General features: G+C 38.1%; 1 protein-coding gene across 1 annotated transcript in view; it reads left to right on the top strand.

Moving 5' to 3' along the window:
- The window catches only part of KPNA1 (karyopherin subunit alpha 1), a 52,136-nt gene that overhangs the window by 6,362 nt on the left and 18,990 nt on the right, over positions 1 to 26,784 (top strand). Inside the window, exons 2-10 of the mRNA XM_050971537.1 lie at positions 5,727 to 5,860; positions 7,874 to 7,981; positions 9,676 to 9,775; positions 10,335 to 10,429; positions 13,773 to 13,904; positions 21,808 to 21,896; positions 23,182 to 23,281; positions 23,845 to 24,008; positions 25,158 to 25,236. Of these exons, the coding sequence (XP_050827494.1) occupies positions 5,732 to 5,860; positions 7,874 to 7,981; positions 9,676 to 9,775; positions 10,335 to 10,429; positions 13,773 to 13,904; positions 21,808 to 21,896; positions 23,182 to 23,281; positions 23,845 to 24,008; positions 25,158 to 25,236 (996 nt within the window). The 5' untranslated portion in view covers positions 5,727 to 5,731. The remainder of the gene's footprint in view (positions 1 to 5,726; positions 5,861 to 7,873; positions 7,982 to 9,675; positions 9,776 to 10,334; positions 10,430 to 13,772; positions 13,905 to 21,807; positions 21,897 to 23,181; positions 23,282 to 23,844; positions 24,009 to 25,157; positions 25,237 to 26,784) is intronic.

The raw sequence follows: 26,784 nt of genomic DNA, 5'->3' as shown, positions 1-26,784 counted from the left end.
TTGTAGTGGCAGTGAGATGTGTTTCCCAGTCCTCTTTTACAGCTAGAGAAAGGTAAGCAGAAGCCTTGGAAATTGGCTGTGCTTTGCTTGAACAATAGCTTTTTGTAGTTGAGATGATTGAATATCATCTCCTGTAGATGTCCTGAGCTTTACAAGAGTCTGAGGACAGAGGGAAAGTAAAACCTCTGTCCCTCAGATGATATGGGTGCTTCTACTGATGGGCATTCCCACAGACCCCATAAGCTAGTATGATTTGTCAAACAGTTTTGCATTAGAAGTTGGTACAACCTCATCAAAGTGTTTATCTGGCTGAGCTGGCTTTTGAAAAACAGGAGACAGCTGTGAAGAGAGAAGTCAATCTGTTGATTTCCTTTATTTTTCTTTTTCTCTGAGATAACACTGTCAACAGTATAGAGACTTGGTGGATGTGTTTTCATCTCTGTAGGATGATGCCAAATGTAGGATTTTGCTCTAGAAGTTTTTCCAGGGAAATAGCATTAATCCCAGCTGATACTTTTATCATTCTGTGTCCTGTATTATTCATGATTTTGTTATGAAGGGTTTTTGTTGTCTGTTCTCTCCAAGAAAACTGACCATTTACTTCCCCGAGATTTAGATACTTCTGTTAGCATCCTGACTTCTTGTCTGTGGATTACCAAAAAGCAAATCAGAAGGACTTTCCAAAATCTACACTTAGTAGGGAAAAAAACCCAAACACATTTGAAGCCAAAATACAGATTTTTTTTTTTTTTTTTTTTTTTTTTTTTGAGAATGTGTTCATCAGGGTAATGAATGACCTAGTGCTGCTTTCAGGTTGGCTTTTTAAATTGGATAGGTTTTCTAGTCTCACATGGAAGAGTGTCAGAAGGTGATGTATCCTGTAATCAGAGCTCAGTGAATTGCTCAAGCGTCTGTCCAGGCTGTGGAGTAGGAATTAGGCTTGATGTCAAGAAGTGTAATTGTGAGGAAACTTCTCTAGAACATGTAGAATCTCATGGCAGAGTCAGTAAACAAACTAAAATCTCCTTGGAAGTAAAGCTTTTGTGTATTTCTTCCCTTGAATAATTATAACTTCTCTCACTGCTTGACAGTGCCATTTCCAACACGAGTTGTCCTTTCAGGGTTGATGGTGCCTCTTGTATCTTTTCTGTGTCTCTCTGGCAACAATCTAAAGGAGAGACAGCAGTGTGACAGCACAAGAGAGCTCCAAGTCTGCCTCCAGTGACTCCTTTCCTTCTGACTGCTGCCTCAGTTAGGAAATGTACTCTCATAGTATGGTAAATCATGAGTATTTTGATAATTTTTTATCATACTGTTTCTCTTCAAACTCCTATTCTGCCTTAATTTTTAAGTCTTCCCCTTCTGACCTATTCCTATTGTAAGGTAGAATTTAATATATAGCTCTACACTTCTGAAGAACTTTTTTTTTGTATTCTTGCCCCCGTTTCCAAAGAAGGAAAGTCTGTCTCTAATAGTCTTTAATAATCAGGAGTGTATTTGGTAATCTTATTTTCATTATGTGTACATGGTACATATATGCTATTACATGTGTAAAAAAATAGAATTTATATATATACATATAATGATACAGCTATTGATTTGTAAGGGCTTTATTTTTAAAGCATAGCATATCTTGGTACCTCTGACGTGTGAAATATCCAAGAGTATTAGTCACAAGGTATTCCTTCTGGCAAAGCCCTTAAGTCTAGTAACAGTGATAGCTGATTTAAGAAGGCAGGGAGTTCATTTTTATTCCTATCTAGATGATTGCTTGGGACAAGGTAGGTCGTGGCAGTAAGTGACTCTGTATTTCCCAGTGCTTTAGAGTTTCTTTGACTTGATGAGCAAGGAGAAATGCAGAACTTTGTATTTCCCCTAAAGACGTGTGCTTAGAATACATCCACACTTGGTACGTTTTTTTTCTGAATCAGCAAAAAATTTAGGATCATGTTTGCCCTATGGAAATGCAGACATCCAGTAATAATGGGTTTAATTTTGCTAAAATTTGTTTTTATGTAGACAAACTGAGAAGGAAAAAGTGTCAGATGGAGCTTGAGTGGTGTTGCACAAAAGCCCAAGAAATACACCATGAAAATTCCTCACTTGGTCTCCAGAGGTTTTTATCTGTAGCCAGGAATATCAAAAATGTGGACAATGCTGTGCTATCTTTAGGAAAGAAAAGATGGGTAGAACATTTCCATGACAACCACCACAGATTTTCTCCAGAAGTAGCGTTAATTTTGACAATGCAGAGAAGATCCAGAGTTTCCTATTTGCTGCAAGGGTGAACTTAGTGACCCTGAAAGATTTCAGCTAAGTCACAGCAAAGCTGCTGAAGACCAGAGAGACAATTTGAAGTTGTTTTGCTTCTGTGGTTTAGTGTGGGGGAAAAGCTACATCCTCAAAAATGGAGGAGGAGATTTATAGCAAACAGTCCTTGGATGACTGTAACAACTAACAGAGTTGTTACATTTTTAGTCCTAAAAAGCCATTGTGTGCTCACACATTTGAATAGGTCCAAAGATGCTGTCAGTATGTGTGGGCTGGATGGAATCCTTGATGCACTCGTTGAATTTTTCACCAGTAGTCAGGAAACCGGTAAAAGAATGGTAAAGAAAGAACTGATTTTAAGATACCTTCAGGAAGTAAGAATTACTTCTAGAAAATAACTATGCCTTTAACAGTTACAGAGATTAGACAAACAGGTGTATAAAATAGGTGTGTGGCTGTTCTGGGATTTTATTTACTACCAGTGACAGCCTAGTATAAAATAAGGTATTAAACCCATCCCTAGTTGGATTGGTAACTTCTCAGCGATGAAGAGAGTTTAATCTTTTCACCTTTAATGAAAGAAACTCTCTTCCTAATCATTTGGTGGTAGGTGTTTGTACTCCCAGGTAAAAGACAGTATACTATTTTGAAAGGATTTTAAGTGTACAGTTTACTCATGAAATAAGAGGAAGGGGTTAGTCAGCCAAGTGAGCTGTCTTGAAAGTCAGAAATATGCATAACCAAAACCTGCAGCTACAGCTTGTAGAGGTTGTAAGAAAGATAATGCCTGTGAAGCTGTTGGGTAGAGGCTTGCAGTAAAGTCAGAGAAAGAATTCAAGTAAATCCTGTACCTGTATTTTCAATAAGTGAAACAATGGTTTAAGGTACAACAGGAGGGGCTAAGAGAACTCTGAGAGGAAAAAGGAAATTATTACCTTAAAGACAAAAGCAAAATTATTTGAAAGAAAATCAGTATACAAACTGGGAGATGGTGAAGAAACTAAGTTAATAAGTACAGTAAGGAAGAGTACACCTAAAGAAACTTACATGTGATGAATTTGGTTGTGTAATTGATGTTTAGAAACATTGGAACATTATATGGAAGCTGCATAATAAAAATTAGATAAAATTCAGTATTAAGGGATGAAGATGTTCCTTGTCAAGAATTCAGTTAAGTTAAGGACTTGTAGGTTTTGAAAGTGAAGGTGTGAAATGACCACAGGAGTTTATCAAAGGAGTTATCAAAGTCCTGAAATCCCAAATAAAGGCAAATACAGCCTTATGATTTGGAGAAGACAGGCTTCAGACAGAAATGGAGAATTATTAATAACACTGTGGAAGGCCAGAGATGTTATCTGGGCTGTAGTGTATGCCTGTGTTTATTCATGGTCAGGGGGTGAATGACCAGAAAGTCTGCAAAGCCATTTTTCTGTTAGGAATGTCCTTCTAGCTCATGATTGTCCACCTGGTGTTTGAGTTCAACTTGCTTATTCTAAAATATAGAAATACTTTGTTCAAAATATTTTAGGAATGAAAGACATTTTGAGTGTTTGTTGACTGAACTTCTTTTTACGGTTAAAATCCCAGGCTTATTAAATAATATGTGTGTTTATTATACAGGTAGTAGTCACTTAAACTAAAAATGTGAAGAACATATAATTGCTAAGCATACTGTAAGAAACACAAACACTTGAAGCTCAAACACATAAACGCAGGAAGAAATGAGTCTCAAAGCTGTTAAGAAAGATGTAGGTAACTTCTGGTGCAGAGATTTGTCTTTTTGTTGTACCTTTATTTAAAAAAAGGCCATTTCAGGAGAGCCTTTTCAGCAAAATTAGGCTGCTGAATTGCTTACCCATATGTTCAGGTTGCTAATGTTGCATTTGGTGCAACCTGTGATTGACTAACAATCAATGTCAGTGTGTGTCATTGTGTGTCACCTCTGTGTCCCTGAAAATTTTTTAAAATCTTTTAAAATTTTTAAAAAGTTGTCAGAAATCAGTAACACTTCAAGTGATGTCCAAAATGTTTTCAGTGAAAGTCACTTCTGATCATCAGAATTCTTATAAATGGTTGTCAGGTAGTAGCAATTTAAAAAGAGGCTCTAGCAAGAAGCATATTTGAATATCTTTTTAAAAAAAATTATTATTCTCTTACAACTCTTTGTGCTAACTGAAAGAAGAGTAGTTAGACTTGATATACATTTGATGTATTTTAAAGAGGAAACCTAAGCTGTTGAGAATCTGTACAGACTCATGTTGCTTAATTTTAAAGTAGAAAATGCACAGGAGATAAATTTATCATCTGGTGGTTCTGTGCTTACGGAATTTGAGGTAGGTAGCCTATTTAATACAACACATTAGAGCATTTGAAAGAGACCTTTAAAAGTGCTGTAGAGTAACTTTTTATATAGTGCAGCTTCCTAAATTCTGTGTTACAGGATTTACAATATGTTGGAGACTCTGCATCTCTGTGAAGATGCATGGAAACACTGACGTGTTGAGGATTTGATTCCCAAACTCTTTTGGATTTAAAGGGATGATGTAAGGAGAGAAGTAGCAGCAAAATGGAACACTAAGAGTAGAGACCTGATCCACACCCATTGCTTTCAGGGGAATGAGTTCTTTCCACACAGTTCTCCATCTATTGCTTTATGCCAAGTGACTCCAAAGTGTGGTGTTGTACATGTGCAAATCATCATGGGCAGCTGTAAATGCCGACCCACTGAGTTACAAAAGAGAGATGGAAATCACAGACTGAAAAAAGGCCCCTCTGCATAAACAGCGGCAGGATTAGGGATTGGGGGTGGGGAGGAGGGGAACAATAGCACTGCTTTCTTTGGAGGACTGAGCATTTTCAGTGGTTAAACCTTCTTCACCTAAATTTTTCTTTTTGTTTCAATTTCTTTGTAGGCTTTGTCTGGATAGGAAGAACACAGGGTTTCTTCAAGTTTCTTCAACAGGGTTGTGTTGAATTAGCTTACAATGTTGGCTATGAAGTGCAAAAAAAACCCACCTGTACTGACATGCAAAGTAAATTAAGATAAAAAGCAGCTAAGACACCTTCACTTTTGAGTAAAAACAGGAATATTTAGTTTGGCTAATTCTCTATATGGAGAAACGTTAAAATTTTTTAGTAGAGTTTTCTTTTTAGCCCAGTCTATATACTCTGCCTTATAGACCTTAGTTCTTAGTTAAATAATTTACTTATTCTCTAATGCCTCAAAATGATGATATAAAAGTTTGTTGGACTGCTGTAAAGAACTGACACACCAAAATGACAATTCTGTGAAATTTTACTTTCCATCTTCTAAATTTTATTAGAAGTTAGGTGATAGAATATAGGGGGGCAGTGGCTGGAAGTTCATGGCTACAGAGTTTAAGTAGTGGACACAATATAAAATTATGTGTTGTTGAAGAGTAATTTTGTCTTTTTTTTAAAATTGCATTGTGAAGGAATCATGACGACCTCAGGAAAAGAGAATTTCCGGCTGAAGAGCTACAAGAACAAATCTCTAAACCCTGACGAGATGCGTCGCAGGCGGGAGGAAGAGGGTCTTCAGCTACGGAAGCAAAAGAGAGAGGAGCAGGTAATGCACAGAAGTTGAGATATCTGTGACCAGTCTTTAAATGGTCCTGTCTTGCAGTGTTGCTGGCTCTGCTTCTCCCAAACCCCTTCTTAGTTGTTCCTGCCCTCCAAATTCATACGCAGTGTCATGGTTTGAGCCTGGCACAATGCCAGTGCCCCCACGAGATCACCTCCTTCCCTGGCACCTACTGTGAGATATGATCAGAGACAGAGCAAAGCAGGCTCCATCTTAAGGTTAAAAGGAAAAAAACATTTATTAACCTACAACTACAAAGGAAGACACACAAAACACATAGAACACAAGATGAAAACCTTCCAAATTCTTCCTCCTCCCCCCACCAAATTTCCAATTCCACTGCCACCCTTCAGATAATCGATTCTCAGTCTCTCGAGAAGAGAGGAGTCCCTCTTGCGCCACATGACTTCCATGTCCAGTGCTCTCACCACTGCACATGGATCAGAGCTGCTTCTAGGGTTTTTCATTTCAAGGATACTTTGACCAGTTCCAAAGGGAGCACAGTCCTTCTCCTTTTGGGACGCTTGTCCCCCCCAAATTTCACCCCCTGGGGCCGAGGGGTCTCTTGAACAGAGATCATCTTCTTCTCTCTTCTTCGAAGCGGAGGGCACCACCACCACCCTCCTCACCCGTCGTCTCTGTTCACTCCTCCACATCACTGCACTCTCTTGGCTCTGAGCCATTGCCTCCCCCTAGAACGCAGTCTCTGTGTCACAGAAACACCAGTGGTTCTGCTGTGGCTACACAAGAAAAGTCCAGCCCAAAGCCACTCCATCATCTCCTCCCACTTAGAATTCTTCTCAACATCTCCTCAATCTCAACATCTTCTCAATCTCATCAACTTCAGGAAGACTCAGCTTTTGCAAGGTTCCCATCTTCCTCAGAGGGGTTAAAAGTTCCAAGCTCTCTGCCGGTTTACTTCGCTCGCTGGCGCACCCCCCCCCCCCTTCTCCTTCCCGCCGGGCCACTATCACAGGTGCCGGCTCTGTCTCTCTCTCCCTCACTCCGGGGTGGGGGGGGGGGTCGGTGGAAATGGAGGATGGCTGCCCGAAGCCCTTGCAATGTTCTCTTCCACCCTTGGGCCCAGGCCTGGCCTACCTCTCTCCGGCCACATGGCTCCCCCCCCCCCCGCCCAGCTCGGCCGGGCAGGGGGGAGGTCTGCTCAGTCTCAAGCGGGACTCAAAGAGGAAGTTCCCCTGGGAGATCACAGCTTTTAACTCCTGTGTTCTCAGAGGCGTATCCATGCCCTCAGTGGACAAACCAGGTGCTAATATTAAATCTGAACACTGATTGGCTTGCCCACACCATCACAAAAAACTTCATTTCCTCTTAAACCACGACACGCAGTCAGTCTGAAATCAGAATCACTTGCACAATTCACCCCCTCTTCTGCAGGCTCTACAAGACTTAGAGTGAGTGCTCCTCATTCACTCAAGAGTAACATCGGCCAGAGCAGCTTGAGCGTCAGACAAAACTGTCTGACCAGTAGCTGTAGCCTCTCCAGCTCTTCTCAGGACATCTTAAACTGGGTACCTTCTCTAAATGATAGCAACCAAATTCTGCTCATCCCAGTATAATATGCATGATCATCCTCCAGAGCCCTCTTTGCCACAGAACACTCGACTGCAAGTGTTCTGTGAAGATGTGTAACACTCAGGAATTTATCAGGTCTCTGAACCTCAGCATCCTGTGCAAGAAAAGAATGGTGTGGAAGCTAGAGAGCTTGTAGATGGAGGCAGATGGTGGAGAAGGGGACTTCAGTGAACAGTTTTCCAGAACTGTTAGGAACCAGTATCTTAGCACGTTGCTGTTTTCATTTACTCCATGGCTAAGCTTTCTCCATATGCTGTCAGTTGAAGTCCTTTAGCCAGTGCACTGCCTTCTCTCGGGTGATAGCATATGTAGGTTTTATAGCAGCCTAATGCAACATGCTGTGTATATATTGGCTATGTAATATATATTAAAAATATATGTATGTTAAATACTTCCTCTCTTTAGTTGTTTAAACGCCGAAATGTTGCAACGGCTGAGGAAGAAACGGAGGAGGAAGTGATGTCAGATGGGGGCTTCCATGAGGCTCAGATGAACAATATGGAGATGACTTCTGTAAGTGATGAGAAATGAATACAGTGCTGGTTGAAGCTGGGCAAGTCTGTTGTGGAGTGATGTGATGGAAATGAAATTCCAGAATGATGTGAAGAATGTGTTCAGAGATGGACAGCTCTGAAACACCCGTGTCAATGAACCACCCTGAAACAGATGACATGAGAGAAGAATGCCAGTAATATATAGCAAGTGGTTTTTCAGAGGATATGTGCTCAGGAAAATGAAATAAAATGTCATTGTCCTGGCAGGCTGATCACTTCCTGGATTAAGTGTTCACCATTATGGGTGATTCTATCAACACTTGCCCTGAGCTTTTTTTAATCTGAAATTCATGCTGCTTGAAGCATAAAAATACAAATCAGGCAGTGTGTTCTTGCAATTTACAGAGTTAATAAGGGGCTCAGTGGAAAGCTTTCTTAGCAGACTTTCTAGTGGCACCATTTTTAACCTAAGAGTTGGAAACACTGCAAGACCTAGCTTAACTATCTGCATGAGGCCTTGAACCCCTTTCCATGCTAGAATTTAAAACTACAGAAGAATACTTCTTGTGGGAATTAGGCTTTTTTACTTTTTCTCTGGAAAGAAAAATGGTAAAGGTTTCAGTTCTACAGAAGAAAAGTTTAAGGAAAGTGCAGTTCTCACTTAAAAGTGTCACTGATCTTCACTGTGTCTGTGTTCAGAGTATGCAAGTGATGTTTCCATAGAAATCAGGCTGAGCTATTGTGGTTATATGAGCCTTGAAAATTACTGGGAAACAGAGAAATGCTTATAAACAGTGTGGTAGATCAATAATAGAATAATATATGGTTTTACTCTTCAAGATAGTATTCAAATATTGGGCAAGTCCTAAATACCATTAATCACTGGTGTGAAAGCTTATATTAAGCAAATAGAGAGTAAAAAGTAAGGAAAGGGTTTTGCCTAATTGATAGATAGTGTCATTACACAGTTTGCTGTGTTAAATGCCATTAATTTCAGGCTCTTAACAGTTGGAGCTGTTGGCTGTTACAGACAACGCTTAAGTATTTTCAGCACTGTCATCTGTCTCCCTGTCTGTCTAAGGGTTGGGATCAGATGGATCTGAAGATTAGATTAGAAGTGGAAGAAAAAAAATCTGACTTTCTTATGCTTCTTTACATGGGTACATGTGTGGTGAACAGAATGTCAGATTTTACCTAGCCTAAGAAAGGTTGCTGATTTAATTTATTCATATTATTGGAAGCCGTCAGTATTATGGAAAACTTAATACCTCTACTTGATGTTGATAACAAGCATTAGGGTTTGTCGACTCTTCTAGAAATGACAGGTCCTTTACATTTTGGTGTAAGAGAGTAAGTCAAAATGTACATGTTAGGGAAATCTAAATGCTAACATAATTACTTTTTGTTAAAGCTGACAATTTTACATTTATTTTAGAGGAAGGGAGAGAATATTAGTGAAAAATTCTGAAGAGTAATTTTCTTGCCATATCTTGAGAAAAATTTAAATTTTGGCTTTCAGTGAAGCATTTGAGAATGATGCTGCCTTATGTAGATGTTCAAATATAATGATTTCTTTGTGGTCCATAATGGTTTATTCAGTAAGAAATAAACTTTATACTGGTTTAGCAATTGTAACCTGTGTGTTGCTAATTCCAGATTTTTTCCCCTTTTGCTCTCTATCACCCTCATTCTGTTTCCCCATGTAAATCCTAGAGTGCAGTCATCACTGCTGATATGATCGAGATGATTTTCTCCAATAGTCCAGAGCAGCAGCTCTCAGCCACCCAGAAGTTCCGAAAGCTGCTTTCTAAAGGTAAGGGCTGAGATTACTTAGAGAAAAATGTAGAAGCCTCCCTAGCATGTGGTTTTACTTTGACAGCAATAAAAATTGAGTTTCACACTGAAATTTCAGGGTCAAGCTCTGCTTGACACAATGTCAGCTTGATGTATGTAATATTCACTTCTTTTCTTGAAATGTGTACTCAGTGTTGCAGATGTGAGATCTCCTCTTGGATGTAAGTTCACATGTTTTAGGCAGTGTCTCTGTGGCCCAAGCATGCTGATATACCAAAGGTCCTTTGCACGTGTGTGTGCTGGAGTGACTGCACAGAGCTGCTGCTCTGAAATCAGTCTGCCTAAACTACTGAGTGCATTAGTGCTCTGAATCATGTTATCTTATTACTTCAAAACTCTGGAGTTTTCTTATGTTGACAGATAGTGATCCATTGCCTTTTAGTAAAGTATTGTAGAAAAAGAACACACTCCAAGAAAAGAGCAGTCAGTATGTCACTGGTTATTGTTTTGATGCAGTAATTTGAGAATTTCCTTACAAAGAAGTGAGTGTATCTAACGTAACTTCTTATTTTAAACAGAACCAAATCCTCCAATAGATGAAGTCATAAGCACACAAGGGGTCGTGGCCAGGTTTGTGGAGTTCCTGAAGCGGAAAGAAAACTGTACATTACAGGTATAAAAATATAAATGTATCTGCCTTCCTAGTTTAGGAAGGCATTTGGTGATTACAAATTAGATAGGAAAAAAATTAGTGATTTGTTCAGTTGTAATTCCTCTCTTTCTTCACTGTGTTAAAAAAAGCTATTTTATCTTCAGAATTTCTGGCAAACCTCTGGGTACAGGACAGGAGAGAGAGAGAGTGAGTTGTCTGACATGCATTGAGTGACTGATAGGATGGGGTCTTCAGACTTCAGCAAATACAGAGTTTGAAATTTGGAGCTCAACAGATAAAAAGCTATTAAACAAAACTTTGATGTTTGTCTTCTTTGCACAAATTGAAGGCAGTTTTAAATCTTTAGAATTAGGATTTAAATTTTTGATTAAAGTAAAAAGTTTAGAATTAGAAATACAATCTGTAGTGATAACCATAGAAAGCTGGAAATTTCATTGTGATTTGAAAAAGCTGAATTATACGTGCTACAATGGTGGTTAATTTTTCTTGACCTTTGTCTTATTTTAGCTGGGTGTTTTTCTGGTCAGTCTTTCTTGGCTAATAGAAAGTGAAAGAAAACAAATTACCTGCTTAAGGGAAAAAATATGTTAACACGTAACCATGAAATACAACACTTAGATTAGAATCAGTGTTCTTTTAAAATGCGTAAGGCGACAGGTTTGTGAATGCCATGTGAAATCCAAATTTTGTTGACTGGAAATATGCAAAGAATTAGATTTTTTATACATTAGAGAAAGCATTTACAGGTATTGCTTTTCAGATTGTTATCCACAGAATTCCAGAGGTCTGTTAGCTTTCTTTGAGGAGTATGGGGAAGGTAACTGAGAGTATGTATCAGATTTAAGCTTGTTGGTTTGCAACTCCAGTGCAAGGTTTGTAAGCTATCTGTTGTAAAAAAAAAAATAAATTTAATGCCTTTTATTACTTATTGGGGTCAAGCATAGAAACCCAAGACAGGTAGATAAATGGAAGCAATTCTTGTGGCCTTGTTGGTGAAACATTTATTGATTTTTACATGGAAATGGGAAAAATCAGTCAGAGTGGAAATGTGCAAGCTTGTTTAAAGAGTTTGTAGGAAAGCAATAAAAATACAAGCTTGAGTATGTTGCTCTTGATACTCCATTCTACCTGGGTAATTTTCCTTCATCTTGCCAAATCTCTCTGCCTGCTCAGCAATTTAGTGTCTGCAGGTAGAATTTTTTGCTGTGATCAGTTGGCAAGTTCTCTGGAGCTCACCTTTTAATGTTTTTCTTTGCTCTGTCATTGTTTCCAAAAATATTCCTTTGGGCTTGTTATTCTAGCCATTTCTATCTGTAGCCTAGCCTAGAAGGAAAGGATTTTCAACTCCTTCTGAGACAGTGAAGTATAATCTATAGCTGTCTGTATGGTGGATTGAATATAGCAACTTCGCTGTTAATGAACTTGGAACTTGCTGGGAATTTCTGTTCTGTTTTTCTTCTATGTTGTCAATGGAATATGCTGTAAAAACTGTGCCTTTGAGATCACAGTGATAGGAAGGCCTAATTTGTTAGGAATTCCTCTGTCTTGTTTTTACTCGAGGTAGATGGGAGACTTTAAAAAGCTCCCCTGTTCTCCAGTGTTGCTTCAGCCATACATGAACAAGGACATTAATCTCATGTGGAGAGAGGAATCTTATAAAAGAATGGCACCACAAAGATATCTTTGCCAATAATGTGTGACTGTTCCTCAGTTTATACATCCTGGAGCATCAGGTGTCGACAGAGAAAGAGGAGAGAAACTGTCGCTCTCTAACCTTTCTGTGACTTAGGTTGGAGACAGTGTGTGTCTCCAAGCTGTGAATTGTTCAGGCTACTGGTACCAGTAGGAAGCTGGAGGACAAACTTTAAAATATGGATAAGAGACCTCTGTGGTTGAAAGATGAGTAATAGTTATGTTATAATGTACCCCAGAACACTGGATATTCAGTTCAGAGAAAGTAGAATTACAGGACAGGAACATTTTACCTTGGCCTTATGTTCTGGTCACACTGTTTTGCTTCTTGTTCATTAATGATGAATCTTGCAGTTTTGACTTTGTCTGTGTCTACTTTACTTTGCAGCCCGTACTTCGTGTGAATTGCAGTGATGTATTTTGGAATTGTTTATTCTGGTCGCATCTTACTAGAATATTCCGTTGATCAGAAGGGCAGGATTAATTGTATTAATTAATTGTATTTTCAAAACCAAAGTCTTTAACAACGCTTGGAAATGAAAAACCTTAGAAGTCTAGACTTAATTCTTGAGTTCTTATTTCAGGCACATTTCCGGATTTGGTGCAACTTCTTAGCAGGAGTTGTTTTTGTAACTAAACCCTAAATATAAGTCCTTGCTCTATCTCTTCAGATAGAGACAGACAGTTCTTGAAGGTATGACAGTATTTCCACTGGAATACTGCTGGATCAGCATCTTTTGGTAATGTCAAAATCATTCATTTAGAGCTTCCAGCTTTCTATTTTTACTGTTTGCTGGTTTTTACTTTTCATTCAACTTTTAGCAGTCTTTCAATTCTATAGATTCTGAATGTACCTAATAAGATGTAAATTTGCAAGAGTCGTGTAATAATCTTTGGGCTGAAAGCATGCAGAAACCTACTCAAACACGGATTTCTGGAATCTGTGTTTTCTGAGGCCTGAGGTCTCAGGTAGGGTTAAAATTTGCATTTCATTTTAAAAAGTTAATGCTTTTGCAAGTTGACATTAAAAGAATAAAGGATAAAAACAGTTGAAAATGCAAAGTGTTTGGGATCTCACTTTTTCTTCAAGTCGTGAATAAAAACATCGTGCACTATAATAGCATTTGGTATCAGTAGTGATCACCAGAGTTGGAGAGAAGTTTTGTGTTGTTTTTTAGAAATCTGTTTTTGTTTGGTTGGTTTTTTTAATCTCTTTTGGATCATTTATTTGCTTCATATCCATGAAGTTTTGTCAAACAATGTCTTCTCCTGCATCTTCAGGCATATCACTGGTGCTTCAGTGAATGCAGGTGTCATGTTGTGGGAAAGCGCACTGTTTCATTTACAGGTTCTTAGCCAGTAAGAAAGGCAAAGGTAACATAAATGCATAGCAAAAAAAAAAAAAAAAAAAAAAATTGAAAAGACACAGCAAACCCAATGTTCTCATAAGGAAAATTTTTGTTTCAAGTGATAGTCATAACTCTTAAATATGTGATTCTGGTTCTTTGCAAATTGTCTGTTAATTGTTAATATCTCATGTTTTCCCTATGCCAAATCTGCCAGATCTCTCTGGTTTTAGAAGCTATGTAGTCTCCATGTTTGGTGTGGCATAGAAAGCTCCTAGTAAACTGACTTGTATTTTGTTTTCCAGTTCGAAGCTGCATGGGTGCTGACAAATATTGCCTCGGGAAATTCCCTTCAGACTCGAATAGTGATCCAAGCAGGAGCTGTCCCCATCTTCATAGAGCTGCTTAGTTCAGAGTTTGAAGATGTACAGGAACAGGTAAAGATTGAGAACAGTGTTGAATTTTGTGTGTGTCTTAATTTATGGAATTGGAGGCTTTTTTGTTTGACTTTTTGTTTGTTTTGTTTCTTTGGTGTTTTGTTGGGCTTTTTTCCCCCTTTTTTGGAAAGGAACAAGGCTATCCTGTAAGGAAGCCTTTAGAGAAAATGCAGTATATGGAAATTAGACTCAACAGTTGCTTTGTGCTTAGCATGTGTTAAGTTGCCAAAGCAAGTATTGTAGTTTTCTCTTTCTGGAAATTATATACTTTACCATAGCTAATGAGGTAATTAATTTTGTTCTCTAACAGTTTGGTATATTTCTGTCTATTGAGGAATTCAGGGAGTCTTGTTTGAATAATTGCTTTAGATATGAAAGGTTTGTGCCTGTTTCTCCCGAAGATAAAGCATGAGTAGAAATTATAGTTTGTTCTCCAAGCTCCTTACGGCATAGATGAATATTCTTCAAGGCCCACAGGGATCAGTATAAAGCACAGACCAAACATTTGATTCAGTAGTTTCCATTTGAAGTCTGTAATTTGTATTTAAACAAGGATGTACTTCAGACATATAATCTTGCTTTGAAGACTTAGGGTGATGAAATATTAATGATGTTTACAAATTTAGTTTCAGCCAATCTTAATCCTAACTTGAAAGTATGTACTTTTACTATACAAATTTGACTAGCTTTGTGTCCAGGTATTGCTTTTGTTACATTCTTTACTCCATTACTAAATTCTGTGGTTTTTTTCCTGTAGCTACTTGCAGACCATGGCTTAGGCTTTACATGAGTAAATGAAATTAAGCACTGCATTTTCAGTTTGAGAACGTTTCTGTGGTGGCTGGTTTGTTTTTTGGTGACCTTTTTCTCAATATTTCTTAGTTTCAGTATCTTTTTATGGTGGTGAAATGACAAGCACTGGCTATTCCAATAGCACTCTTTCAGCACTGTTGTTTGCAGAGATAGTACCTCATTTTCCCTTCTGCTTAGTACTTTAGTGTGTAAATATCCAGTGTCTTTGTGGGCTCCTAGCCACAGAAGCTGGCTGTGAGCTCAGGTTAAGCTGAGCTCACAGCTCAGCTTAAAAAGAACAATGATCCATTGTTCTTTTCAGAATCATTGACTTCCAGGGTTCAGTCCTCCATCCTGTAAATGTGACCCGTTCTGTATTCCTAGATATCTGACCTTGCATTTGGCTGAATTGAGATGCATGATTGCAGGAGTCCCAACTCATAAACATTGGACTGCTTTGTGTAACTTGCCTTTCTTTCTTGTAGCTGGCTCGGGGCGTAGCACCTGTACTTAAGGTTGCCTAACATTTTCCACAAGACAGATTTTTTTCTTAGTTGCTTGTAGCTTTCAAGTTACTCCACTTTTATCTTTCCATTTTCAGTGTTCTGTCTCAGTCTGTATTATTGTTGAGAAGGCTTTTAAAGAGGAATGGAATTTAGGTGTTTGAGAAAATGTTAAAGAAAATACAAAGTATTTTTTGTCCATTACTTTAGCTTTGAGGAGTTGAGTCTGCTGTTGTTGTAGAAATTAGAAATGTGATAGAGAACTTGCCAAAATGGCAGATAAGTGCTGCGTTCTGCCCGTGTGAACATCCATCCAGACTTAGGTATATGGATCCTTTCAGATTTCTAGTTTTGGGGGTTGAACTGGATAGCATTGCTTTCCGAATTCAGCCATCACTTGAAGAGTGCTGTTCCTGCAGAATAATTTGTGCTCTGTATGTAATAAAGGCTGCTCTTACTTATTTTTCTCCTGATGATTGATCTTCTGTGCAAGTGCTAACTTGCTTTTTTGTTAGGTTGTTATCATCCCTGCTGATGTTCAGAGAGCAGGTGGGAAGAGCAAACGTGTTTAGATTAAGTTGTGCAGCCTTCAATCTTTAAATGGGTGAATTAGCGGAAGAGCTTAGGGGCCACAGTTAAGTAGTTTATCTGGCTCCTTCCCCCCTCCCTGCCTCCTAATAGACTGCTGACATATTAAAATTCAGATTGCAGGCAGGCAGACTGCCTTGGTTGTCATTACTGAAAAATAGTCTTCCTTGCAGTTCAAGTTCTGCCAAATTCACGATCTCTCTCTTACTGGTAATCTCAAAGTACCAGTTACAAAGTGCTCCCTAGTAAGCTGTGCTGAAGAAGGAAAATGTACTGTGGCAAAGTGTTACACTGTTTCATCATGGGTTTCTGTGCTGCAGCTCTGGAGATTGCAGCCCTGCTCGTAGCTGACATTGAGTTTAATGCTGGCCAACAAAAGAGTAATTCTTCTTTTTTCCCATCAGATTTAAAAAGCCCTGAGCACTTCACCATAGTATCCTCTGAAACAAAAATTAGAGCACATAAGCACTGAGAAGTTAGCTCCTGTACTTCTGTATTACAGGATAGCAGTAGTACACAATTGCATAGTATTTTTCCAGATGACTCTTGTCTCATTCAGTATATGCACAGATTGTTGCCCTGGTAACAGATGAGTGGGTAGTAAAGGAGGCTTTTATTTGTCACACTGTAACCCTGTTTGTTAAAGTTGGAACAAATTATAGCGCATGGAGGAGAATAGGAAAGAAATTCTTACAATTAAGCCCGATAGTAGGTTTGTGAGAAAAATGTTTCTACTGCTTAGTGTCTGATGTGGGACGATTTCCTTCTCTCCGTTTTCAGTAAGTGGATACTTGTTTTGAGGTTTTTAAATGCTCAAGATCAAATATTTCTTTTTCATTTTGTAGTTGAGGACAACTCAGCAGAGATTTTTATAGTTAGGCCTGTGTTTTGAGCAGGTCTGATCTTGGAGTTCTCAAGTTGGATTTCTGAAACTGGGTGATATTTGGCTACAATTTTCTCCTAAAATGATAACCCTAATTTTGTCTCACAGTAGTAGTGTGAAGATTATTATTTGCAAGTAACTCCATTTGCAATAAATTATAAAAATACAGGAAAATACAGAAAATATTGCAACGTGTTCAGGGCAGAGGGGCCAGAGGCTAACCCTGTAATTATACAGTAAAAGATGAAGAGAGAAAGAAGTATTGAAGGCTGTGTTCTAATTAAGATAGCAATTCTTTAGAAGGAAATGTTAGGCGATAACATTATTTTGAATATGTAGCCTGGCATAAGCAAAAAATATGTGTAATATCTTACTTACTGGCTAGTCATTATCTGCTGTTTTTGTTTTACAGTAAGTCTGTTTTAAAGATTTATGTGTTTACTTTGTCTTTTATTTCTAGCTTCCCTTAGCAGTAGCTCAGGAACAGATATCAGTGTACCTTATCTTTTGATCACAATGTTTCCAACATGTATTTTTCATATCTATAAGCCAGTTTTAATTTTACACTTTTTTTCCTTTGCATATGCTAGTTTCTGAATCTAGTGATGAGTCTAAATCAGCAGTTTTATAGAAATCTGTGAGGGAATCTTTATAGCTATGTTTAATAAGCAACATGTATGTTAATGAAATGATTCCTTACGTCCTTTTACAAGATCTGTTTCCCATTAGGTTGTGCAGGCCTTATTTAATTAGCCTACCATCCTTTAACTCTTTTATTTCTTGTGTTATGTGTCAGTCTTCCTCTGTGGTCAGTGGTCAAACCATTTAGCATACATTTTTCCCATCAGAGAAACTGAATTTATCACAGAATCTACATCTGCATTATTTATGAAAAACACTGGCTACATCTCCCTTCTCTCCCCGTTTCTGTTTTTGGTGTACTGATTTTTAGGTTTAGTTAGTGGCATATGTCCTAGTCCTTTTCCACTTACCACAGTTTTTTTTCTTCCAAAAGCCATCTAGAAATTTTGATCTGTCTGCCTGAAATTATTTATAAATTGAAAGACTCCATCAAAGCCCTTTAGACATGCTTAAGGTTGATGTGGCTTCTGCAGTGTCTTAGCTGCAGTTCTTTACTGACTTCCCCTGCTGTGGTACTTAAAATCCAGATGTCAGCTTGGGTTTCCTTGATAAACATGAAATTTCCTTCAAAACCCATGCAAGATGTTTGCTGCCTGTTGAGGAGGATCGCGAATGTCTCACAGTGACAGGTGTGTGTGACGGTGGCATGAGCATCCCTTGCTGCCCTGTTCCCCTCTGGGAAAGTTTGCATTTTCAGCTGAGGAAACCAGTATGTTTCTCCCTCTGTATTTTTCCATTTCTAGGTGTATTGCTGTTCCTTTTGGTAACCATCACTTGCTTGGCAGAGCTGACCTGTGAGTTTGGTGTCCAGGCTCTGTTTGGCTTTTACATCAGCAGTCCTATTAACAAGCTCTTGGTAATCAAAATCAGGACGAACAGTCAAGGTGTGAGGATGAGCTACTTTCTCTGTTTGTCAGATGAGATATGAGAAGAAGGAGGTAGCCAGCCACTGAAAGAAAGATGTTTTCTGTGTTAGGACTTAGTAGCAGTTATCTCCTAGGAATGTCCTTCTGGTATTCTTTCTTGTGTTCACTTAGCCAATCACACTTGCACGCTAGCTAATCTTCACCATCTTCATCCCAGCATTGAATCCTTTTCCCAAGTCAGCATCCAAATGTTGAGAAAGGGTTGATTCTTTGTAATATTTCTTCTCCACTGAGAGACAACTCTGCACATGTTTGGTGATTGGTTAAGGATTTAGTTTACATATCCAAAGAAATAATGGCTGAGAATCTTCAGAATCCAGGGGATAGTAAAGAGTTGTCAAAAAGCACATGGATTATTCATGGAAGGCACCATATAGTTCAACAGTACTCTACAAGACTTGCACTTTACTTTTACTGGCTACTGAAGTTGTCCATCACTGCAGGAAGAAACACTGGGGTTCAGTGCTGAGTAAAATAAATCGAAGATTTTGAAAAAACCCTACTCCGCTGTTAGTAGTAAATGGAAATTTATACAAATGTATAAAAATAGGTGCTGTCAATTAACAAGGCAACATTTGCACTTTGAGATTGCACACAGCTTTCTACCTAAGATGTGGGTTAAACAAATCAGGCCACAAATCTTAAAATTAATGTAATCTTTAAGTTGGGATTTAGATAGTAGAAGGTACTGAAATGGATTTTTTTTAGTCAAATATTTTTTTGATTGAATAAGCTCTAAAATTGAATGAACATTAAAACATTTAAGTTGCATAGAATGAAGCTGAAGCCAAAATGTTGTCGCAAGTTTGCATCCTGAGGAGTGCACAAAAGAAGAAATGGAAATCATTGAACATTATTCAGACAAACAAACCCTGAAGAAACTTGTCATTGTTCATGTGTTTGTGGAAACCATGACAGAGCTTTGTATTAATGGCAGTATTTGATGAGAAGAGTTTAAATGAGCGTGAGTTCTGTTCCTTATTTATCTGAAGAGCTAAAGTAATTCCCTAAGGAGAGACATCTTCCTTATTGAATGAAGCATTGCATATTTTTCTAAAGTCACCCCAGGACATGGCATTTCAATTAATTGGCATCTTGTGTCGTATCAGTGATTAGCATTACAAGGATTTGTTGCAACATCTTCTCTTACCAGCTCCTGTGACACTAGACTACACAGCCAGAGCTTCTTTGCCTTAAAAACAACGAAAAATGGGAAAGTAGAGGTGCTATTTGACTTCTCTGGTCAGACTTCTTGATGTGAGATTTGCTGTTGCAAAACCAGTCAGTCATTCAGGGTCAGAATGGATTCTTGGATTAAGTCATTATCACTCTTGTCAGCCTTAAAAATAGATATTGCTGTAATGGCAGAAACAAAGACCACAGACAAATGAAATAGGGCTTTCTTGTTTTTTACCTGTGTAAGGATGTCCAGGCAAGGAAACTGTGCCTTCATACAAAATCAGTCACATCTTCAGTGAAAGAGAATTATTCTTCCCCCCCGCCCCACCCCAAAGTGTTTTCAGAAGATTCACAAATTTATTTAGGACTGTCTGAAATATTTGGTTCATTCCTCAGGCTTTTTCTTGCTGTAGAAATGCAAGTACTGGAGTGAACAGCAGGTGTGGTTCCTTAAAGTTCTGACATGAGTGACATTTTGCAGGAGGTGGCATATATTCTGTCTCTTAAGCTAAGTTTTTCTGGTAGCTGTCTTCTGTGTGTTGAGTCCAAGACACTGCCAAATCAAAGTTACACTTTTTAGATAAACTGTTGTCACAATAGTTGTAAAAAGAATAAGAGAATGAAAAATGATGATGAAGATCAGTTTTGGGAAAGCATTGTGTAGTTATAATGGCTGTGCTGTTTCGTAGCACAGGTCGGTAAAGTCTCGTGCCCTGCTTCTGACTGTGGCTGACAGCAGAAGCCTGGAAAAAAGTGGAAAACAAAACAAACTAATCCTTCCCCAGAACAGTCGCCTACTCTCTTCGCAACTTGCAGTTTAATGGCTGTGATCCTATGCTGTTGTTGGTAGTACTGGTACAGAGGAGTCATCTTTTTATTTTGTATCTAGCAAGCTGACATCTCTATCTACATTCTCTATAAACTTGTGGTTTTAGCTGTATTCATTTTGCAGAGTTGGCCAGTGCATTTGGGCCTCTAGAGTGGCTGGAGTCTTGTTTTTTAAAGTAGCATCTTTTTGCCACCATTTAAAAGCATCCTACAGAAGAAACCTAATGCCTTGAATTAATAGACACCATATTGAAAATTATTAAATACATTTATTTCAGATTATCCACAAATTTCTTTTAAGTAAAAAAATTTGGCAATTCTGTCAGTTTTTTTAAAGGAGCATTTTATTTTATGTAGGTATAGAGAGAGGGAAGAACATGTTTATTTTGTGTGGGGAACTTGCTTTGTTCAATTGGAGAAATAGTTATTCACTATAACTCATTTTACTGCAGCTAAATACGTAGCCTTCAACTGAAGAGAAATTTGTGGAGGACATTCAGCTGCTGTCCATGACAAATAGGATTGCTTTTGTCCTCTGTATGTAGAATTGGGAGTAATTCAGTGGTTGTGTAGATACATATGTCTAAAGCCAGAAGCCAAATCAGCCAACCAAATAACCAGATACATCTGTCTATTTGATATGACACTTAGTCTTCTGCTAACTTGAAGTAAAAAGCAAAAGTGAACTTCTTAAGCTTTCTTGTGTGACAAAATATTGTAATTTGAATGGAATTCATAAAATTGCTTTTATACTTGACATAGACTATTTCTACTTTTTAAAGTTATAGCTCTCATACTAGTGGACGGTGATATATAAAACACCATTTGGCCCAAATGTATAAATAAAAACCAGTTAAATCTTGTATTCTCATCATATTACAAAAGGCGGATTTCATACTGCTTTAATTTTGGTATTTTTGATCTTCTCAAAATGAAGTTAGGGGTAGTACTGATGTCCAAGCCCTTACATTTTGCCATGCTATGACTTAATCAGCAGCACTGGTTCTGATTTAATTTTAAAGAGTTTGTGTCCTGGCCCACCTGAACTCCTTGATTCTGAATATTGATTTATCTTGAACATAGATTCTCATTTTTATCTATGATTGTGTAAACAATGAATGTTTTTATGCCTTTGTAGTAAATATGGGCTGTTCCACACAAACATTTTTGGGTAGATACAGATTTGTACAGGCTTGACCTGTGCTACAAACGTCTGGTTTTAAATTAGGTGTAAACAGGGAGGGTGGAATTAGAATGTTCCTAAGCCTGTGAAGGTGAGCTCATCTCTTACATTATGGACAGAGCAAAGGTATGTCTGCCTGCACAGTCTTTGGAGACATACATGTTTGCTGTTATGGTGTTCTTTTAGGTATCCACAAATATTCCTGAATCCTATAATGAAGTGGAGTATATACATGTAATATGCAACCAGAATGCATTCCCCTTCTGTACATTGTCCAGGACGTAACAGAGAGAACAGATTATCTCCCAACTCTATTACATATGTTAAGCTGGTGGAATTTTGAGAATAAAAGCAATTATTGTTCTGTTTTTCATTGTAGGCAGTATGGGCTCTTGGCAACATTGCTGGAGACAGCACTATGTGCAGAGACTATGTTTTGGACTGTAATATCTTGCCCCCTTTATTGCAGTAAGTTTGTTTTAATATGTTTTTCAGAATTTTGCTTGAAAGCCTGGTATGACTGAAATTTGGATTTTGCCTTGAAGAATAATAATATTGTTTTCTTTTATTGTGGATTAATCACAGTTTTTAAAGGGGAGTCCTGAACTACTTTTTTTAATGAAACTAAAATGCAAACATGTTTTAGAAGCGTCTAAGCTGGAACTATTTTATTCTACAGTGTGGGTGGATGTCTGGGCTTATTTTAGAGTCACAGAATAATTTAAATTGAAAGGCACCTTTGGAGGTCATCTTGTCAAAGCCTTTCTTCATAGCAGGTGAGATCAGATTAGATTGCTCAACTACTTAACCAGTCAAATTTGGAACATCAAAAGTAGATTCCGTAACTACCTGGGTAACCTGTTGTAGTATTTGACCACGGCATGGTGAAACACAGTGTTCTGATACCTAATCAGAATTTTCTGTTTTGCCTCCTGATGGGTGCCTCTTGTCCTGTCTCTATGCACCTTTGAGAAGGATCTGCCTTCCTGTTTTCTGTATCCACCTGTTAAAGTGTTGTTGGCAGCAGTGGTATCTCTTCTTGCGCCATCTCCTTCTAAGGCTGAGCAAATCCAGGTCACTGACGTCCCACTGCGTGTCATTTCTCTAGCCTGCTAATTATCTTGGTGATCCTCTGCTTAAGAAGCATATTATTGCTGAAACAACGACACCATCTTGTGTTGTCATGTCCAAATTACAGTTACTCAGTCCCTGTCCTCTGCAGACTCTGCAGCAGGAGAATTCTCCCGTACTCTCTTAAAGACATTGGTACAGTGGGAGATGGCTGTGAGAAAAAGAAACTGAATTGTTATGCATGTGGGAAAATTAGGTCTTGACTTTCTTCATTTGACGTTCAGCCAAAGTGGGGCTCATAGTCTGAGACTGACCTAAAAATGCAGTTTGGCTACGAGAGTTCTCTTCAAACTACCTGCATGTCCTCCTCAGAATAATTTAGACACAATTCCTTCACCTCTTTTCACTGTTAATCTGCCACATCAGTATCTAAGCATTTGAGTGAAATTTAGTGTAATGTTTACTGTTCTTGTTGGGATACTAGTTTCCTGTGTCTAGCATATGTATTAGTAGCCATCAAGGATGAATTTCTTTAGGATGTGTTTTCATAGAAAAAAACTATCATATTTTGCCCTGGTGTATGTTAAAAAGAGTTTGATTTAATGGTTAACACAGTTAAGAGGGTTGCCTGGCTTTGATTTTTTAAAAGCAAGGGTTGGAATTTTTTGTTGGTTTGTTTTAGATTGCTTTCAAAACAGAATCGTCTCACTATGACCCGAAATGCTGTATGGGCTCTGTCCAACCTCTGCAGAGGGAAAAATCCTCCTCCGGATTTTGCCAAGGTAAGAGATGCTTGAAAGAAAATGTGTTGTGAAGTGGTGGTAACCAGATAATTAGTTTAAAGTGGTGAAACTTTAACTAAACAGAAGGAATGTTTCATCAGAGAAATTCTGAAATGTTTGATGGCCCTCTTTCAGATGAAGTTTTTAAAAGTTTTTGTTTAGTCGTTTGGGCAGACATTCACAACCACTGTTTTAACACGCCTGCTTTGTACCTTTTTGTTACTGTTTGTGTACTGGAGATGATTGTCACATGGCAGAACAAAACTCTGCACATCTTGGCTGCTGTAGAGCAGCACCTGGCTCATCCTAGTGGACAAGTCTGAGTTTCATTGGCAGATGATGTTCTATGGAGGCTGAAGAGTTGCTGTGCTGCTTTTCTGGAGACGTGCTTCTCCATGCTTGTGTAGCTACAGTCCTGCACAGAAGTGCAGGACTGTAATTATCTCAGTATTGAATCTTAAGATGCCGGTGCCAAATCCAGTAATGACATACAAATTCATCTGACATAATAATAGGTCTTCTGGCCATTTTAATTTTATGTATCTCCTCTTAATGTCTTACAGGTTTCACCTTGTCTTAGTGTGCTTTCCTGGCTGCTCTTTGTCAATGATACAGATGTATTAGCTGATGCCTGCTGGGCTTTGTCCTATTTGTCTGATGGCCCCAATGATAAAATCCAGGCTGTGATTGATGCAGGAGTCTGCAGAAGACTTGTGGAACTGCTGATGTAAGAAATCTGTTGCAAGCAAGCGTCACTCTTTTCCCTGACATCAAGATTATAACAATAAGGAGTTTAATTAAATAGGTCTTGAAATGTTGTGCTTTCCAAAGAGCAAGATTTGAATTTTAATTTTACCTGTCTGTTCAGTGTTCTGTATTTGTCATGAGTAACAAAAGCAATGGAACTTTTCTTATAGTTATTTTGCTGTTTCTTAAGATATATTTTCCTGTGCCTAAGAGCTACATTTTTGTAAAATCCTTAATATACATTGGAATTTTCCTTGTGTCATTGAAGTCCACATTATAGTTACTTAACAAGGTAATTACCTAAAGGATATCAAAGATAAAAATATAAGGAGTAGTTCATTTTACTAGAATTGAAAGTACCAGGGACTTGAAATGTAAATAATTTCCTCAACCCTTACTGTACAAAAGTAGATGCACACTTTGGTCAGTAAAGTGTATCTGTGAGAGTTGGGGTCACAGAGACTGGCCTTGATCAGAGCCATTGCTTCAGATCCAAGGTCAGGGCATGAACTATTCAATGGACTAAGAACAAGGAATGGTGGTTTTCAGTGGTGTAGATAAAAAGACTATTCAGGCCTCTAACATTAGAGCAAATGTGTTGCTGGTTTAATGAATGGAACATCTTGCCTCTAAGTAGTTTTTTATAAAGAAGTTTTGATTTGAGAAAATCATTCCTTACTTCAGCTTTCCTATTCCAGTTCTGAATTAACAGTGATGATGAAGGGATGCATATGATGATGGAAGTTAATAAACAGGGTTTGGTGGGTTAAACACAGAACTTCTATCCCTGTTCTTCTGTCTCATTCATGGCCTTTGTGCATGCTACATTAAGTGTATTTTGCAGTTGAAGATAATTACTTTTTCCTCTCAAGGATGCTTGGAAGTACTCTGAAGTACCTTTATTCTTTAAATATTTTATTTTTATACTGGTGAATGACATCTAAAAGTCTAAATATTTAGAAACCCTATAAAGGTTTGCCATTAGTTTAAAATCAGTGTTTATTTAGGTAGTGAAAGTCAGATTTATCAGGGAAGTTTTTCCCTGGCTGATAGATGTTCCTTCCTTGAAAATGTGAAGCTGGAGATGCTTGGGAAGGTTAATACGTATGTTTTTCTTTGTCAATTTTAGGCACAATGACTACAAAGTTGTATCTCCTGCCTTAAGAGCTGTGGGAAACATTGTTACAGGAGATGATATCCAGACCCAGGTATGAACTTTCTCTTGTGTTGTACTGCAGTTCATCTTTCTGTTAATTGTGATAACCTGTTCACAAGCACTTCCTCTTGTTCCTTTTGAAGTTTGAAAGTGAAGGTTGATAACAGTAATTGCTTCAAAGTGTGGTGGTTTTCAGTTTTTCTGTTCAGTCCTGAACTGATGATGGTTCTTAGGTACCTGTGTCTGGGACTTGGAGGCAGTTGTGCAATACCCCTCAAGGGTGGGATGTTTTTGGTTTAGTTAAAGCAAACCTGTCTCTTAGGCTGAATTTTGTGCTGAGTGATGTACGCTGGTAGTGCCGTCAAAAGCCTGTCACATTCAGTGCTGTTGCCAATCTGTGATGAATCTATCATATATATGATGAAAATATGTCATATTTATGATGAAAAACAAGTGTCTGGTCATATTTTGGGCGGTGTGGAGCTGTGTGTGGACATTTATTTGAAGAGGCATAGGTAGGAGGCAGTGACTCCCACCACTGTATTGGAACTAAACTGGAAGGCAGGAAACCTGGTGCTTCAGAAGCACTAGGTTGTCACTGGGACACTTCTGTAATTCTGTCACTCTTAGACCAGAGTTAAAGATGAGTTAGCAGCATCAGGGCACTGTTCAGTATCTTTTTCCTAGGAGGAAGATAACATGAATTTTTGATTGATACAATATATTTTGTGTAGCTGAATTGCAGAAGCATTGTTGTGTTTTTTTCAGTGGCATTTGTTTCGCAGATCAGTCGTAAAGAATAATTGAGGTGGGATTTCCTAATTTTGTTAAAGATAAAACCACAAGGGATCACTAATTCACATGCAATACAGGTTATTAAATATTGCCTAAATCTTAGATTATAATTTAAAAATAGTTTAAGCGTTTTTGTTGTGTGTGGTTTTTTCTGAGGAGCATACTATGAGTGTTCCTAAAATTCTAGAGAACTATATAGGTAGAATAGTTTGATATCCTGCCTGCAGATTGTCTTGTAGGCTAAAAAGTGATGCAGGATGCATGTAAAAATCAGTAATCAGGAGGAGGAGCCCAGCTTTGAGAGCTGATACATTTCTGAATGTAAATGCAATGTAAAAGTTCTTCAGGAATGTCTCTGTAAAACTTTGGGGCATGAACTTGCTTTTACTTTTTCTTTCATTTTCAGCTATTAACGATTGGCAGAGCTTGAACATGGCTAAAACCATGGATAATATGCATGAAGGAAAAAAAATTGTCCCAGCAGATACCTGATAAAATCCTGAACCATAATCTTTGCTATTTTAATCTTAGTGGGGAGTATAAAGATTTTAAGACTGTGGAATTGATTATGGAATGGAATTAAGTCCTCAGATTCCGTGATCAGGAGCCATGACCCTGATTCAGCTTGACTGGATAATTTCTTGTAAAATTCTGTACCACACTGTTCTTCTGTTTTTTCCAAGGTGCTGCTTTTGCCACACAAAGCAAAACTACTGTGCTTCTTGGTATACTCTCCCAGTTTTCCAGTTTTTGGCTTCATTGTTTGAAGCTAGAATTGAATTTTTAAAAAAAAAATTGTTTGTTT

The sequence above is a fragment of the Serinus canaria genome, chromosome 1, assembly GCF_022539315.1.
Source record: "Serinus canaria isolate serCan28SL12 chromosome 1, serCan2020, whole genome shotgun sequence".
In the NCBI taxonomy this organism is placed as follows: Eukaryota; Metazoa; Chordata; class Aves; order Passeriformes; family Fringillidae; genus Serinus; species Serinus canaria.
Note: the sequence above shows the minus strand (reverse complement) of the source record. Positions and strands in the feature narration are given on the sequence as shown.